Below are 14,373 nucleotides of genomic sequence, written 5' to 3' on the forward strand. Positions count from 1 at the left end.
CAGAGCTCCTCACTAAAAGCTTTTCCAGGTAGTCCTAATGGCCTGATTTGCTGGGTAGTGAAGTCAAGACCCATTTTTATAATCGCTGTTTAGCATTTTTTGGTGTGGTCTGAGGCCTCAGAGGATCAACAGCTGAGGAAGGACAAGGGATCAGAGAGGCCCCATGTTGGACTTGAGTAATGTTGGAAGAGAATTGTTCACCCTATTGAGACTGAAGCTGGTCCTACTTTTTTCTGAACCTCTGTCTTCTAATTTGTAAAATAAGGCCATTGGTCCAAGTGATCTCCCTGGTGCAATTATCAAGAATATGGAAATAGGTCTTGATCAATGCTATGTATAAAATCCAGCGGAATTGCTTGATAGCTACAGGAGGGGGGAGGGAAAAAACATGATGCATGTGATTGTGGAATAATAGTCTAAATTAGTTAAATAAAAATTTTATTAAAAAATAAGGTAGTTGAAGTCAATGAACTGAAAGTACCCTTCAGGATCGAATCTAGGATCCCTTCCTCCTCTTTGCAGTATTCACTTTTCAGGATGTTACTAGTGTGGACCTGGAGGGATGTTTGCATTGAATTCAAGGGTCCACCTTTGGAAAAATAAATCAAAGTATTTTATAGCTCTGCATAAAGTCTAGTGAGTACACAAGACAAATCACTCCAAAGTTATGCCCAAGTCCCAGAAAGCAATGCCAATCCCCCTGCTTCCAGCAGTTCAATCCAGACAGTCAACAGATGTGCATTCCTGGGTTATTCCCATTGGAATATTTGTCTTGGAAGAACATTTCATTCTCTAAACTGGTCCTTTTTTTTTTCAGTTCCTATTTATAATTTGATTTTATGTTGCTAGAGAGACCTCACTGCTTACCTGTCACAGACCTGAGTCAATGTTATTTTAATTCATTGTACCATAGGTTCTGCTAACTCTCATTTAGAACCTCTAAATACAGCATTTTAAGTGGAATTTTAATTGTGTAGTCAGGCTATGAAAGCATGTTTTAGTGATGCTGGAATTAAGTCTTCCCTGGGAAGAATGACTTGAGCGATCCATGAATTATACAATATAATTCATATAAGACCTAGAATTATATCTAGTAGATGCAATAGAAATAACTCCTGGGTTATAGCATGAATCCTATGGAAGTCAAATGAGGTGGTAGATAGAACACTGGCTTAGGAGTCAGGAAGTACTGGGTTCAAATCTTATATCAGATAGTCACCACCTGTGTGATCCTGGATAAGTCATTTAACCTCTGTCTGCCTCAATTCCCTATCTGTAGGAGGAGAATGATAGTAGCCTCTGCCTCCCAGGGTTGTTGTGAGGCTCAAATGAGAATATTTTAAATTGCTTATCACATTATCTAAATAGTAGCTATTAGTTATCGCCATCTGCAAAAAAATACATAATAAAATCAGCTGTCTCAACAGATTGTTGTAAAGAGCTTCTGGAATCATATTGGGGGTTCCAAAAGCCTTAGTGCATTTTCAAGATATAAAGGCTTTACACTACACGGAGACTCTTGGGACGCCCTGTATACGCAAAGTGCTTTGCTATTTATTAGCTCTAACTATCATGAAGTGAAATAACAAAGGTGCAGAGCGCTGAAAAACTCGCCGGGGCCACAGAGATAGATGCCTTCTCTTGCTGTTATTCTAGTGCAGCAAATGTTTATCCCTAATCACTTTAAAATGGTGGCTGTCACTCACTGCCAATTGTCCCAGTGGCTTTCTAACCACTGGCCCGTGTTTGTGTGCGGATCAAGAGGCAGCATCCCCATTCCCAATCCACACGCCACGTATGCTGTGGAGTTGAGTTTTTGCATGTCCTGTCTCTCCCATCTGTCTTTCCTCTTGTCTTAACCCAATCACTGGCATTTCAACAGCTGTCGAGCAAGCTTTGCTGCTCTCCTGACATCCCGGGCTCCTCGTGAGTTGACGTCCCATGTACGCCACAGCCACACCGCTGCCTTTTGTCCCTGCTCTGATTGCATCTGGTTGCTGTAAATCAATCCCAGATGAAACTACATAAGCCTGCCCTCACAGGCATCAACCCATATCATCCATCATGATCAGATTCTCCCAGGCTGCACACGGCCCTCTACCATGTTAGGATCCACCAGAAGTGCCTTGGGATTAATTCGAGCCTCATGTTTTCAGTGACCAAGGGCCTCTACGCCGATGACCCCCTCTGTTGTCTGAATCCCTAAGCAATGGTTTAGGCTAACTCTTCCTCCATCGGCTTGTTTTCTGGAGCCCTCTAGAGCTCAGCACTTTGGTGTGGGAGAGATGTCAAGGAGCAAAACCAAAAGGGGACCTTACCGTTCCAAACTGCTAAGTGAGTCGAGGAATGTTGCTTCAGAAGGATCAGAAGTTAAGAGTACTTCGAAGGACCACGCTACATTAGTTGACACAAAGCTGCTTTTTAAAAAAAAGTCCGCAATAGGAATGAAAATTTTTATCTCAGTTACATTATAATCGTGTCGGGTCTGATCCTTCTTTTGGCACATGGCCTCTTCAGATTGTATTTAGTCACTAAGAAGGACAGAATAGACAGATGGACGGAAGCAAAGAAAAGGAGATAGAGGGAAACAAGAAGGACATGGAGTGGGAGGGAGGAAGAGAGGGAGAGAGAAAGAAAGAGAGAGACACAGAGAGAGAGACTGTCTACTGACTATCTACTCAAAGATAATATCATTACTTTCAATCCTTGGGTCAAAGCATACTGGAAATTGTTGATTCTTGCTTTTTCTTTGTTTAATGCTCCTCTCAATGGTAACCAAATTAAGACTTTATCAGTATAGGAAACTCTCCATAAGGAAATATATATTTGTATGCACATACACAACATACTTACGCATGGATTCGGAGCAGGGGCTCGAATTAGGAAGACTCATCTCTGTGAGTTCTAATCTGGCCTCAGTGTGGTGCTCCTCGGCACGTCCCTGAATCCTGTTTGTCTCCGTTTCCTCTTCTATAGAATGAGTTGGAGAAGGAAATGGCAAACCACATTTTCTTTGCCAAGAAAGCCCCAATCGGGGCCATGAAGAGCTGGATATGATTGAAATGACTGGGCAACTCCAACAACTATATACCTGTACAAATACCTCAGATACACACAGCCCCATGACAGTTGAGGGACTTGAATCTTTGCCTTCCTGACGCTGAGGCCGGCTCTCTCTCCACTACAGCATGCTTCCTTTCATTCCCATTCTAATACTCATAATTATCTAGACATGCTACTATATGCATGAGTATACAGATCAATAGCCATGTAGATGAAGTATATTTTGGTTAAAGGGGACTTAGTTTTAAAAATCAGAGGGATGACTCGATTCTCCATATTATAATTGGTTAATAAGTGATGGTGGATTTGCTTTGACAGGCCATTCCTAAGCTCTAGTTCATCATATATGTGTGTGTATATATATATATTCATACATATATTTATATATATCATCTATAGAGAATCTCTAATAAGTAGATTGGTTCACTTGGGCTTTTATGTTCAGATTAAATAGTGACATAATTCAATTCAATAAGCTTTTCATTTGTTTCTTCTATGTGTCAAGTACTCTGTTAGAAGCTAGGGATAGAAAGAAAAAATAAATGAAGCTGTCCTAGCCCTTAAGGAACTTAATATTCTTTTGAGGGAAATAATGTATAGAGATACAAACATAAAGGATACAGAAAACAAATTCAAGTAGGGTTTTTGGAGGCGTTTGCTTTTTTTTTTTTGACGTGGGGCTGAGAATGGAACACTAACAGAAACTGGAGGAATCAAGAAGATCTCTTTTGGGAAGTGGCATTAGCTCAGAGGCAAGCTAGAGACTAGAAAAGGAAGAAATAAAGCACAAAATTCCAGATGGTGGGTAGCAGAGGAAATGTCCTGTAGAAGGAGAAACCAGAAGCGTGTCATTTAAGACAAATTTCTAGCACTCTCAAGAGTACTAACTCCACATTAAGACTTTCCTTTGTTGGTTTGTCTGTTTTTCCTTCAGGGTCTCCTGCCCTCACTGGCACTGGCACAGTGAATGTCATAGTTGATGATGTCAATGACAACATCCCCACCTTTGCCCACAAGATGTATTCTGCCACCATTTCAGAAGATGCCCCAACTGGATCAGATGTGTTGCTTGTTAATGCCTCAGATGCAGATGCCTCAACAAATGCAGTCATCAGGTAGGAGCCCTTTCCTTTTGACTGATGGATTATTTGGTTACTAATCACCCAGGGGGTTGTGGTATATATTTAACAACCAGGTTTCTGGAAAAAATGCATATGCCTCACATATTTAATCTGGTTTATTAACCAGATTTTTATTTGTTTATTTTTTCCATCACTCTTTATTCTAGAAAATCAACAAAATAATGGGTTCATTCCTGATTTGTAATATTTGCTTATTTCTAAAGTGTAAATCCCCGTACAGAAAATTTAACAGTTAGTTGGCTCTCAGGTTGGAGTTGACTCCAGCATACTACTATGAATCACCACTTACTCCCCTTCTGCAAAAAGAAGAGTCTTATCCTCGTGAGAATAAAAGTCCAGGTCATACATCATGCTTTAAACATGACCTGATGGATATGGTTCACTGTATCTTTATGAATCATGGAATCTCCAAGTCGGAAGGTACCTAGGAGAGCAAGACCAGCTCATATTTGGATGATAGCCCTGTCTACAGAACCTTTAATGAGTGCTCAGCCAGCCTTTGTTTGAAGGCTTCCAGAGAGGGAAACCCACTGTCTTCTGAGTTAGCTAGTTTCACTTTTCTAGAATTAATTGGAAGTTGCTTTTCTTTGTATTTATTGTCATTCAGTTGTTTCAGTCCTTTCTGACTCTTGGTAAATTGATTTGGGTTTTCCTCAGAAAGATACTGGAGTGATTTTCTATTTCCTTCTCCAGCTCATATTTTTACATTCAAAGAAACTGAGGAAATCAAGGCTAAGTGACTTGCTCAAGGTCATTTAGCTAGTAAATGTCTGAAACTGGATTTGAACTCTTGTCTTCCTGACTTAAGGCCTGGTGCTCTCTCCATTACAACTTCTTCCTGCTCTATTTCTTGGTAAATGCTTATTGATAGACTGATTTCAAGTTTCAATCTGACTTATCTGGCTAGAAACAAATTCTAGTTATTGCTTATCTTTCTGCAATTTGGAATAAGGAAGAAAAAAGTCTAATTTTTCTTCCACTATAGAGCTCTTCACTATATTTGAAGGTTTCTATCATGCCCTCTTTTCCTCTAACCTACTTTCCAGTACCACCAAGTCTTTTCTTCTCCAATGAACCATTCCCTATTCCTACAGTTGCTTGGGTTGAAACCCTCTGGATGTTCTTTAGCATATCTCAGGTTTTTTTTTGTTATTGTTGTTTGTTTACTAAATTGGAGAGATTAAATGGCCTTGGATTAACTGAACATTAGCAAAGTATGCTCTTTTCCAGAGAAACACTGGAGTGTCATCTTCTCCTCTAGACTACTACTAGAATCTATCCAAAGATTAGTCCTACTCTCTTACTAATTGGACAGTGCTAACATCATAAGGTTTGCAAAATGTGATTTTATTTCATATATTTGATTCCTCATCAATGGGATATCATCATTATAAAATGCAAGCTAAATGTGGAAGAATACTTTCTCAACTCAAATCAATTAGGCAAGCATTAACTAATCATATCTTTGTACAGAAGACACTGTGCTAAGCACTGGAGATACAGAGACATAATAGAGAATGCCCTTTACCCCCAAGGAGCTTACAATCTAATATGTGTCATTCAGTCAATAAGCATTTATTAAGGTCCTACTATGTGCCAGACCCTGTGCTAAGTGCAGAGGACACAAGGGAAAGGCAAGGGAACCCCTTACCTTCAAGAAACTCACAATCTAGTGAGAGAGACAACATGCAAACAAATCTGTACAAAAAAACCTAAACAGGATAAATGGGAAATAATTGACAGAGAAGAAATTGGAATCAAGAATTGAGAAAAATGTATATGACAGGCAGGTAAGCAAATGCAAGCACTTGTAGCCAGGGATCAGGAAAGGATTCTTGTAAAGATGTGGTCTCTGAACCGAGCCTGGAAGAAAGCAAAGAATTCCAAAAGATGGAGATCAGGACAGAGAACATTCAACATAAAAGAATAATAGGCAATCATGCATTATGAAGCACCTTCTATGCATCAAATATGCTGTGTGTGAGGGCTACAAAGACAAAATTGGAATGGACCTTGTCCCTAAGAAGCTTACTTTCTCTCTAAGAGAAGCACATGGTGTTGGAGGATGGGGGTAGGATTTGAACCCAGCTCTTCCTAACTCCAGAGCTAGCATTCTACTCACTGCACCACATAGACGAGCAGCTAGACACTGAAAAAGCCAAGGTCATCCACTGCATCCCAAACCATGACTGGTTGTCTTGATTTTTATCTTGCCACTGGACTTCGATGACTTTGGAAGAGAAAATGGAGTGAACAACTTTATGCAAATCTGTCCCACTTAACTCTAATTTGTGCTCAAGTCAAAAGATATCACCAGTTGGAGACTCTAAATGATCACCCTAGTACAATTATCAGTAATGTGGAAATGGGTCTTGATCAATGACGCATGTAAAACTCAGTGGAATTGCTAGTTGGCTATGGGAGAGGGTGGGGAGAGAAAGAACATGCATGAATCATGTAACCATGGAAAAATATTCTAAATCCATTAATTAATTAAATAAATAAAAATTTTAATGAAGAAAAGATATCACCAGTGACAAAAAACAACAGCCAATACTGAATAGTTTAAGGACATATGAGCCACGCCTGTACGCTAGAAGCAAGTTGTAAATTAGCATACGTTAAGTCAAGGATTATGATTTTACTGGGATAGCCTAAGTTAGTTAGGCCTGGGAAGTAATATCCCCAGGCTCGGAGGCACTAGGCTGTAATGGGGTACTCTGACTTTTCTTGTCTGTGTTGGCAGGTCTGATTTGGTTTCGAACTTGTGGTTTCACAGCTTCCTGGATTCCTTGAGACTTAATTTTATATGTGAATTTATGGAAACATACTGTAGCCAGGCAGGAGGTTGGCTGGGGTAACGTCTGAAGCTGGGGTAACCAGCTTCTCCCTCTTTCTGCTACTGCTTCATTTTCTTGTTCAGTCTCTCTCCAGGTTCATAAAGTAGTCTGGGGTATACATGGACTTTGAGTGTATTAAATTGCAGGAATTCTCTAATTCAGACTTCATTATGAGCTGAGGAAGATCTCTCATTTTGGGGTTAGCTCGCCATTTCTCAGTTTCCAAATTGCACACATGAAGGCTTGAACTAAAATCATTATAAATGGTTCCATCCATTGGACATATATGGCAGTTTCAAATAATGTAAGGATTAAACCGTCATTTCAAAAAAGACAGGGTGTAATGCAATATGTAACCAAGAGGAACTGACTTTCTTCTCTCCCTCCTCTCTCTTCCTGCTACCTGTCAGAGAGAGAGCAGGGCAAGAAGTGGCCAGACAGGTCAAGTGGAGTATATGGAGAGATCTCCAAGAAACTCTCCAACGATGTAAGGGGAATATAGGTACTGTAAGCTAGATTCTAATGATCTCAGACCAGCACGTCCTTCCCCATAAAACGGTTCTGCTCACCCCTCTAGGCCATTCTTCCTTGCTTACCTAATGTACTTAGTCACTACCTCCACGTATGCTTTATGAAGCCATGAATTCTTGTTTTCACTTGCTTTCCCTACTTTACTGTCGTGAAGTCAACTTCTCTCCTCTCCCACCTCCTAATGAACCAGCAAGAAGAGCCTGGAGACCGCTAGAATTCTCTCTGTCTCTCTGTCTCTGTTTCTGTCTCTCTTTCTCTCTCCCCTCCCTCCTTCCTCCCTTTCTTCCCCCTCCTTCCCCTATCTTCTTTGCCTTTAGCTTTTCAGTAGAAGGAAGTTTCCTCCAAGGTCAAAAGCCCTGAAAATTCAAGAGACTCTGGGTGATGCCAGGAATATTTCTGCCCCTACAAGTCTCCATGGCAACACCCTGGAGTTAGGAATTAAACTATCAAAATATGAAAACCTAAAATGAGACCATGGGCCTGAAGTCAATCAAAAGATATTAGTTTGATTTTATTTACCAAAAATATTTTTCCCCTCCGTATTATTTTTTTCTGTTTTGTTTTAGAAACATATATTCATATTGTTGAAGCAAATCTTTTCCTGGCTAGAAATAATGAAGATGGTAAGTGGTAGTGGCAGCTTCAGTGTTACCCACTGTGGGCTCATGAATTCTTTAGGGAATTCAAAATGGCTTTACATTAGTTATTAATGCTGCTTAATTCAGTCCTGCAGAAAACAGCCCAGCATGATGTAGTCAAAAAACATCCTTCTCATTCCTTCCACTTTTCTTCTTTGAAGGATGTGAACTTTTAAAATTCACGCTATTGGAGAAGAATACAAGAATGATACTCCAGGCCCCTCGTGTATCTGAAACCTCATTAACTAAGATATTTTTATAATCCATTCCTATCTGCCCAGCCTGTATAACTCTGGTTCATATCTTCCCAGAATTATGCCACAGGAGATCCACCCCACATAGTGAGTGTCTTTCTCTGGTATCTCAAAGATATCAACAGAGCTCATCATACACTATCGGTTTATAACTTACTTCCAATAAGTCTATCTTTTCTTCACATATTTTTCTTTGATAATATCATTTCCTCAGCTTCTCCTACATTTTCCTTATTTGTAGTGTATCACAACTTGATTTCCCCCAACTTCAGCTCAATCCTTGCCTTTCTCCCACTTCCTATCCCTTTCCTTCTTCTGGGTCTCTCCTCTAGGCTAGAAGAATAGGAGCTACTCACACACCTGGTTCCACTCTGATTAGCATGGAAACTTTGACTCATTCTGTTTCCAACCTAGGCCAGTGGACAACATTTTAGGCAACCTGGTGGCTCTGCTATCCACAGGACCAATATTCAGCATTACTATATTGAACTTAGTATGGACACGATTTTCCTTTGCCCACTATAGCTCCGATCTTCCATCCCTAAGAGATCCTTTAGCTTTAGCCTTCCCAGTGGCAGGATTAATAGCATGTGCTACTACACCTGGTACAACAGTTTATTTCTGACTATGTGAAAGGTAAAATAAAATGCCTGGGGCTATGGAAAATATCATTCCTTGGAAACCATCCATATTTAATATTTATTTAAAAGAGTAATAATAAAGTTCTTCAAATCTCAGCAACTTACTCCAAGAATCTGTCTCTGGAAAGATTCGTGGAAGTTTCCTGCTGAAAAGCAGTAACTTGTGAGGATGAAAGAAGATGGCTATTAGCATGTATAGGATACATAGAGAGAGGCTTGACCTCCAGGAACTTCATATCTAAGAAAGAAGGAAAATGACAGAACCTTCTCCCATGGAAGGAAGGAAGGGAAGAGAAAGAATGGAAGAAAATCTGCTGAAGTACAAAAAAGTCACAATGTCTCATTGAGTGACATTAAATATGAAAATCCAGGGGAATAAAGCATTTCTTCCCAGTTGTTTGTTCATGGAAGGCTGTATGGAGGAAGTGATATTTGTGATAGACCTTAGGTCAAAACACAAGGAAGGCCCGAGCGCCTTGTTTCTTATTTAGACTTTCTAGAGTGAAAGAGAAACAGGCATCAACAAAGACTAAGAAGTCAGAAAGCATATCAAGTCCTTATTCTTGCTTTCAAGGTTCTATACTTCTCTGAACTACTTTATAGCTCTATCTATACTATATCTTATTGCTGTTCTTGTCTCTGTGTCCTTCTCATGCCTCACCCTATTCTTATTCAGTTCTGTCCCCCACGGTTGTCTCTATGAAAATCTTAGCCATCCTTCAAATGCCTCCTCTTTCATGAAGCCCTCTGTAAGCTTCCGAAAAGGATTGTTTTTCCTCTCCTCTGAATCAGGAGGTTCTAGGATGTTTCACCACCCTCACAGCACAATTTCTGTTAACATAGATCATTCAGTTTGGGAAAGTATGGCATTTCTACATATATAGGTATGTATATATCTGTATCACATACATGCTTAATTTTATGATAACTTATATATGTGTGTGTGTGTGTGTTTCACTCATTCATTCATTCAAAAACATTTTTGAAAAGTGCCCTCAATGAGTATGAAATTAAGTGAGAATGACAGGTATACCAAATGAATCATAAAGAGTCAGTGCTGGGGCACTGCTGGGCATCATTAGTCAATTCAGAGTGATCAACAAGCATTTCTTGAGAATATTCTATAAACGAGGCATAGTACTAGGTACTAAGTATGTAAATACAATAAAGTAAACCATCTTGCTAAGAAATTACACTTTTCTAGGAAAGACAAGTCCAGCTAAGTGTAAAAACGCAGAAGAGATGGAGCGCTAGATGTTGGGGAGATCATAAAAAGATATATGGAAGGTGTCTTGAGGGGAGGAATCCAAGGGGACGATGAGGAAGGTGTGCCCTTCATGGAGGATGGATACGACAAAGGCACTGAGACAATGAAGCGTTATGTCCGAAAAGGAGAGAGAGGGTCACTTTGACTGGATCATGGAGTGTGGGAGGGGGGTAATGGACAAGGATGTCGTTAAAATACATCAAGGCCGGCTTATGAAGAGCTTTAGAAGTTATACAAAGGGGTCTGCTTTGCAAAATGAAGAAAATAAAGTCCCCCAGGGAGATGACTGAAATCATACAGCTGGTAGAGACCGTTAGGCTGCGACCTTTCCTTCAGAACTGCCTCTTAAATACTACGATACTTTCGTGTAAAAATGCGTATGAAGTGGCTAATACACTAGGCTTCCTGAAAATAATTAGCTGATAATGTTTTTTGATAATAGGGTTTTTATGGGAGATTAATGGAGCTTGAAGGAGCGCATCTTCATTCATCCAGTGAGTCATTAAGCCTCCAAAACAGCTCTGGGCTGTGTCATGCTTATCACTATTTTAATTTTAACTTAGCACAAAAAGACCCTGGCTAGCGTTGGCTTGGTTTTGTTCTTCTTTCCCTCAGATTCATTTGTAAACAGAACAGACTGCTCTGCCATTTACAGCTCTCCAGCTCAGATGAGACCTTGCTAGTGCTGTCATTAGAAGTCGTGATGAAAGTTGTAATGCAGCGTATCCATTTTTTCCCCTCTCTCAGAGTTATTGGGCAGTTTCCAAATCTGTATCATGCTCATAGTAACACACTGTTCACAAAGTTGAAATCTCACTGGCACCGTCTCTGCTTTTCTAGATCCCTGATCATTCAGAGAAGAGAGGGATCAAGGGATTAGCACATCACTGGCAAGAACCCAAATTTAAATAGGCAGTTAATATTCTCCTGGATTTGTTATTGCATCAGTGAGAGCACTCCCCCTTTTCAGTGCATCGAAGGCAACGGTTTATAATCTTCTTGGTTTATGATTGTAGAAAAGGTCATTTATTCCCCATCCTATAGACAAATCACTAAGAACAACAGCAACAATGGTATGGACTGGAATTTGCACAGCAATTTTAAGTTTAAAAAATGCTTTTCACACATGAAGATCATTTTTATTTGAGCTTCACAATGCAATGAGATAGGTTCTGGAGATATTGTGGTCCTCATTTTCCAGGTGAGGAAACTGATGTTCAGAGAGCTTAAGCAAGTTGCCTATGGCCACATATCCGGTAGATGTCAGAATTAGGAATCTGAAATTAGGACTTCTTATCTTCAAATCTATGGTCCTTTATACATGTTGAATATTGTGCAAGTTCTCCTTATATGACAGCTAGAGTAACATCAGATACTAATATTTTCTCAATAATCCCAGATCCTGAAATTTCCATAGGCTTCTGACTTGAAGTCTTCTAATTGTCTATCTCTATATTTCATGCATCTTGTTTGTGCATAATTGGTTGCATGTTTTCTGATGTCCAATGGAGAATTTGACTATGAGCTCCTTGAGAGCAGGGGCTTTGAACTTTCTTGTATCCCCAAGTTTGAATGCAGTGCCTGGCACTTAATATTGTTATTGTTTCATTTCAAACATGTCTGACTCTCCATGACCCCATTTTGGAGGTTTGTTGGCACTGACACTAGAGTGGTATGTCATTTCCTTCTCCAGCTCACTTTACACATGAGGAATATTGAGGCAAGTCCATTCAAATGGCTTGCCCCAGATCAAACAGCTTCTAAGGGTCAAAGACCAGATTTGAACTCATGAAGAGGTTTCTTGACTTCAGACCCAGCATTCTATCCACTATACCAGTTAGCCATCCCACTGGGTTGGGGCCACTACAGTTAGAGGGCATGATATAGACAAAGCAAAGGAGACTGAGGAGTGGACCAGATAGGAGGAAAACTAGGATAGAATAGGATTATATGAAAATCCAGGGAGAAGAATGGATCCAAGAGCAAATGGTATGTCAGCAGTGTTCAGTGTACTAGAGAGAGAGTAGGATTCAGACTTAGGAAAGACCACTAAATTAATTAAGAGACCAATGATAACTCAAGAGAGAGCAGTTTCACTGGAGTCCGAATCCAGAATGCAAAAGCTCGAGGAATGAAAGAGAGAAGACAAAGTGGAGGTAGCTTCTTTGAGGAGTTGGCCTTAGAATTCAGGAGAGGGAGGAAGATATCAGATCCAAATGGTGTCACAAAGTGTTGGACCTAACTGAAAAACAACTGAACAACAAAAATCTGTTGTGGCTCTCCAAGTTCTCTTCTAAGCCCTCTTCTCTCTTCACTTTTGGTTTTGGAAAACAAAAGCTCCATGAGGTATAACTATCATCTTGATGAAAATGATTCTTAGACCTTTATATCCGGCCCAATTCTCTCCTCTGAACTTCAGTCCCATATCGTCACTTGTCTGATCAACCCTTTAAACTCTCTGCCTTATATGTATTTCAAGCTTAACAGGACCAAAAACAAACAAACAAACAAACAAAAACTCATTTTCTTTGTTCCGAAATCCTCTCCTCTTTGAAACTTCCTATTTCTGTCAATGCCTCCGCCATTGTTCCATCTCCCAGTATCTTCCTCAGCATTATTTTACCTCCAGAACATCTCTCATAGCTGACCCTTTCTAGTAACACAACTGCCACATCAATTCAGGCCTTCATCATTTCTTCTTTAGAATATTGCTGTGGCCTCTTATTCATCACCTTGCCCCAAGGCTCTCACTACAGTGGTTCATTCATGGTAATTTTCCTTAACTTCAGATCTGATCATGAGAATGCTTGACTTAATTAATTCCCATGACTTCTTGTTACCTCAAGGACAATATGTAAACTTCTTAGTTGGCTTTTTAAACCCTATATAACTTGGCACCAAACTTTTTTTAGCCTTATTGAATATCTCTCTCCCTCCCTCTATCAGACAACTGAATTGCCTCCTTCTGGTCAGGAAATCTTTCGTCTTTTTGTAGCATCAGCAACTTAGCGGTCTTTAGAATATAACATATACTTAATAAATATTTATTGTTTGATTTTACACACCCAATCTTTTGTGTCCTATTTCTGTGCCTTTGCCCTGACCATTCTGAATGCCCTTAAGGCTCTCCCTTATCATCTCTCCCTCAAAGAGTCTATCTCTTTCTCTAATAATTAGTTCAACTAGCACCTTCTACTTGGGGCCTTTCGCCCTCTCCCAACTGCTAGTGCCCTTCCTCCCAATCCAATTAGTATCTAATTATTTGTATTAATTCATACTTGAGAGAGATAGTGACAGAGACATAGAAAAAGAAAAAGGCACTTCAGGGATGTAGTTGGGAGAGTTCTCAACCTGGGAAGTTCTCATACACAGGAAGACATGAGTTCAAATCTGTCCTGAGACACAAACTAGCTGTTTGGTTCTATGCAAATCATTTAACATTTTTCTGCCTCAGTTTCTTCAAATGTAAAAGGGCTATCATAATAGCACCGACATCCCAGAGTTGTTGTGAGGATCAAATGGTATAATATCTGCAAAATACTCAACAGAGCTTTGGGCACGTACTAGACACTTAATACATGCTTGCCTGCTTCCTTTATGTATGCTGTACTATGCTATTTTATATTGTTATGTTGTCTTATTTATACTGCACTACATTGTATTATGTCATTTCATGCCATGTCATGTTACATCATACCAAATCATGTCATTTCCCGTCATATCATGCCATGCCAGATGATGTTATGTTATATGTCATCCATTCTATACACGTGTGTCCTCCATTAGAATTTAGGCTTGTTATAGTAGAAAATGTGTAACCCTTTGTATCTGAGGCCCCCAGAGGAATCACAATGCCTAGTGCATAATAAGAGCTCCATAAGTCCCTGACGGTTGATTGATTGATCTTACCATCTTCCATGTATTCAGACTAAAATGCATGTGAATAATGGAAGAAATGGAACTTGCATCCTTTGAGAGAAACAGAAGCATTTACTTG

General features: G+C 39.8%; 1 protein-coding gene across 1 annotated transcript in view; it reads left to right on the forward strand.

The window, feature by feature from the left end:
- The window catches only part of FAT4 (FAT atypical cadherin 4), a 203,997-nt gene that overhangs the window by 113,926 nt on the left and 75,698 nt on the right, over positions 1 to 14,373 (forward strand). The window contains exon 8 of the mRNA XM_056803836.1: positions 3,998 to 4,178. Within this exon, the coding sequence (XP_056659814.1) occupies positions 3,998 to 4,178 (181 nt within the window). The remainder of the gene's footprint in view (positions 1 to 3,997; positions 4,179 to 14,373) is intronic.

This window comes from Monodelphis domestica, chromosome 6 (genome assembly GCF_027887165.1).
Source record: "Monodelphis domestica isolate mMonDom1 chromosome 6, mMonDom1.pri, whole genome shotgun sequence".
In the NCBI taxonomy this organism is placed as follows: Eukaryota; Metazoa; Chordata; class Mammalia; order Didelphimorphia; family Didelphidae; genus Monodelphis; species Monodelphis domestica.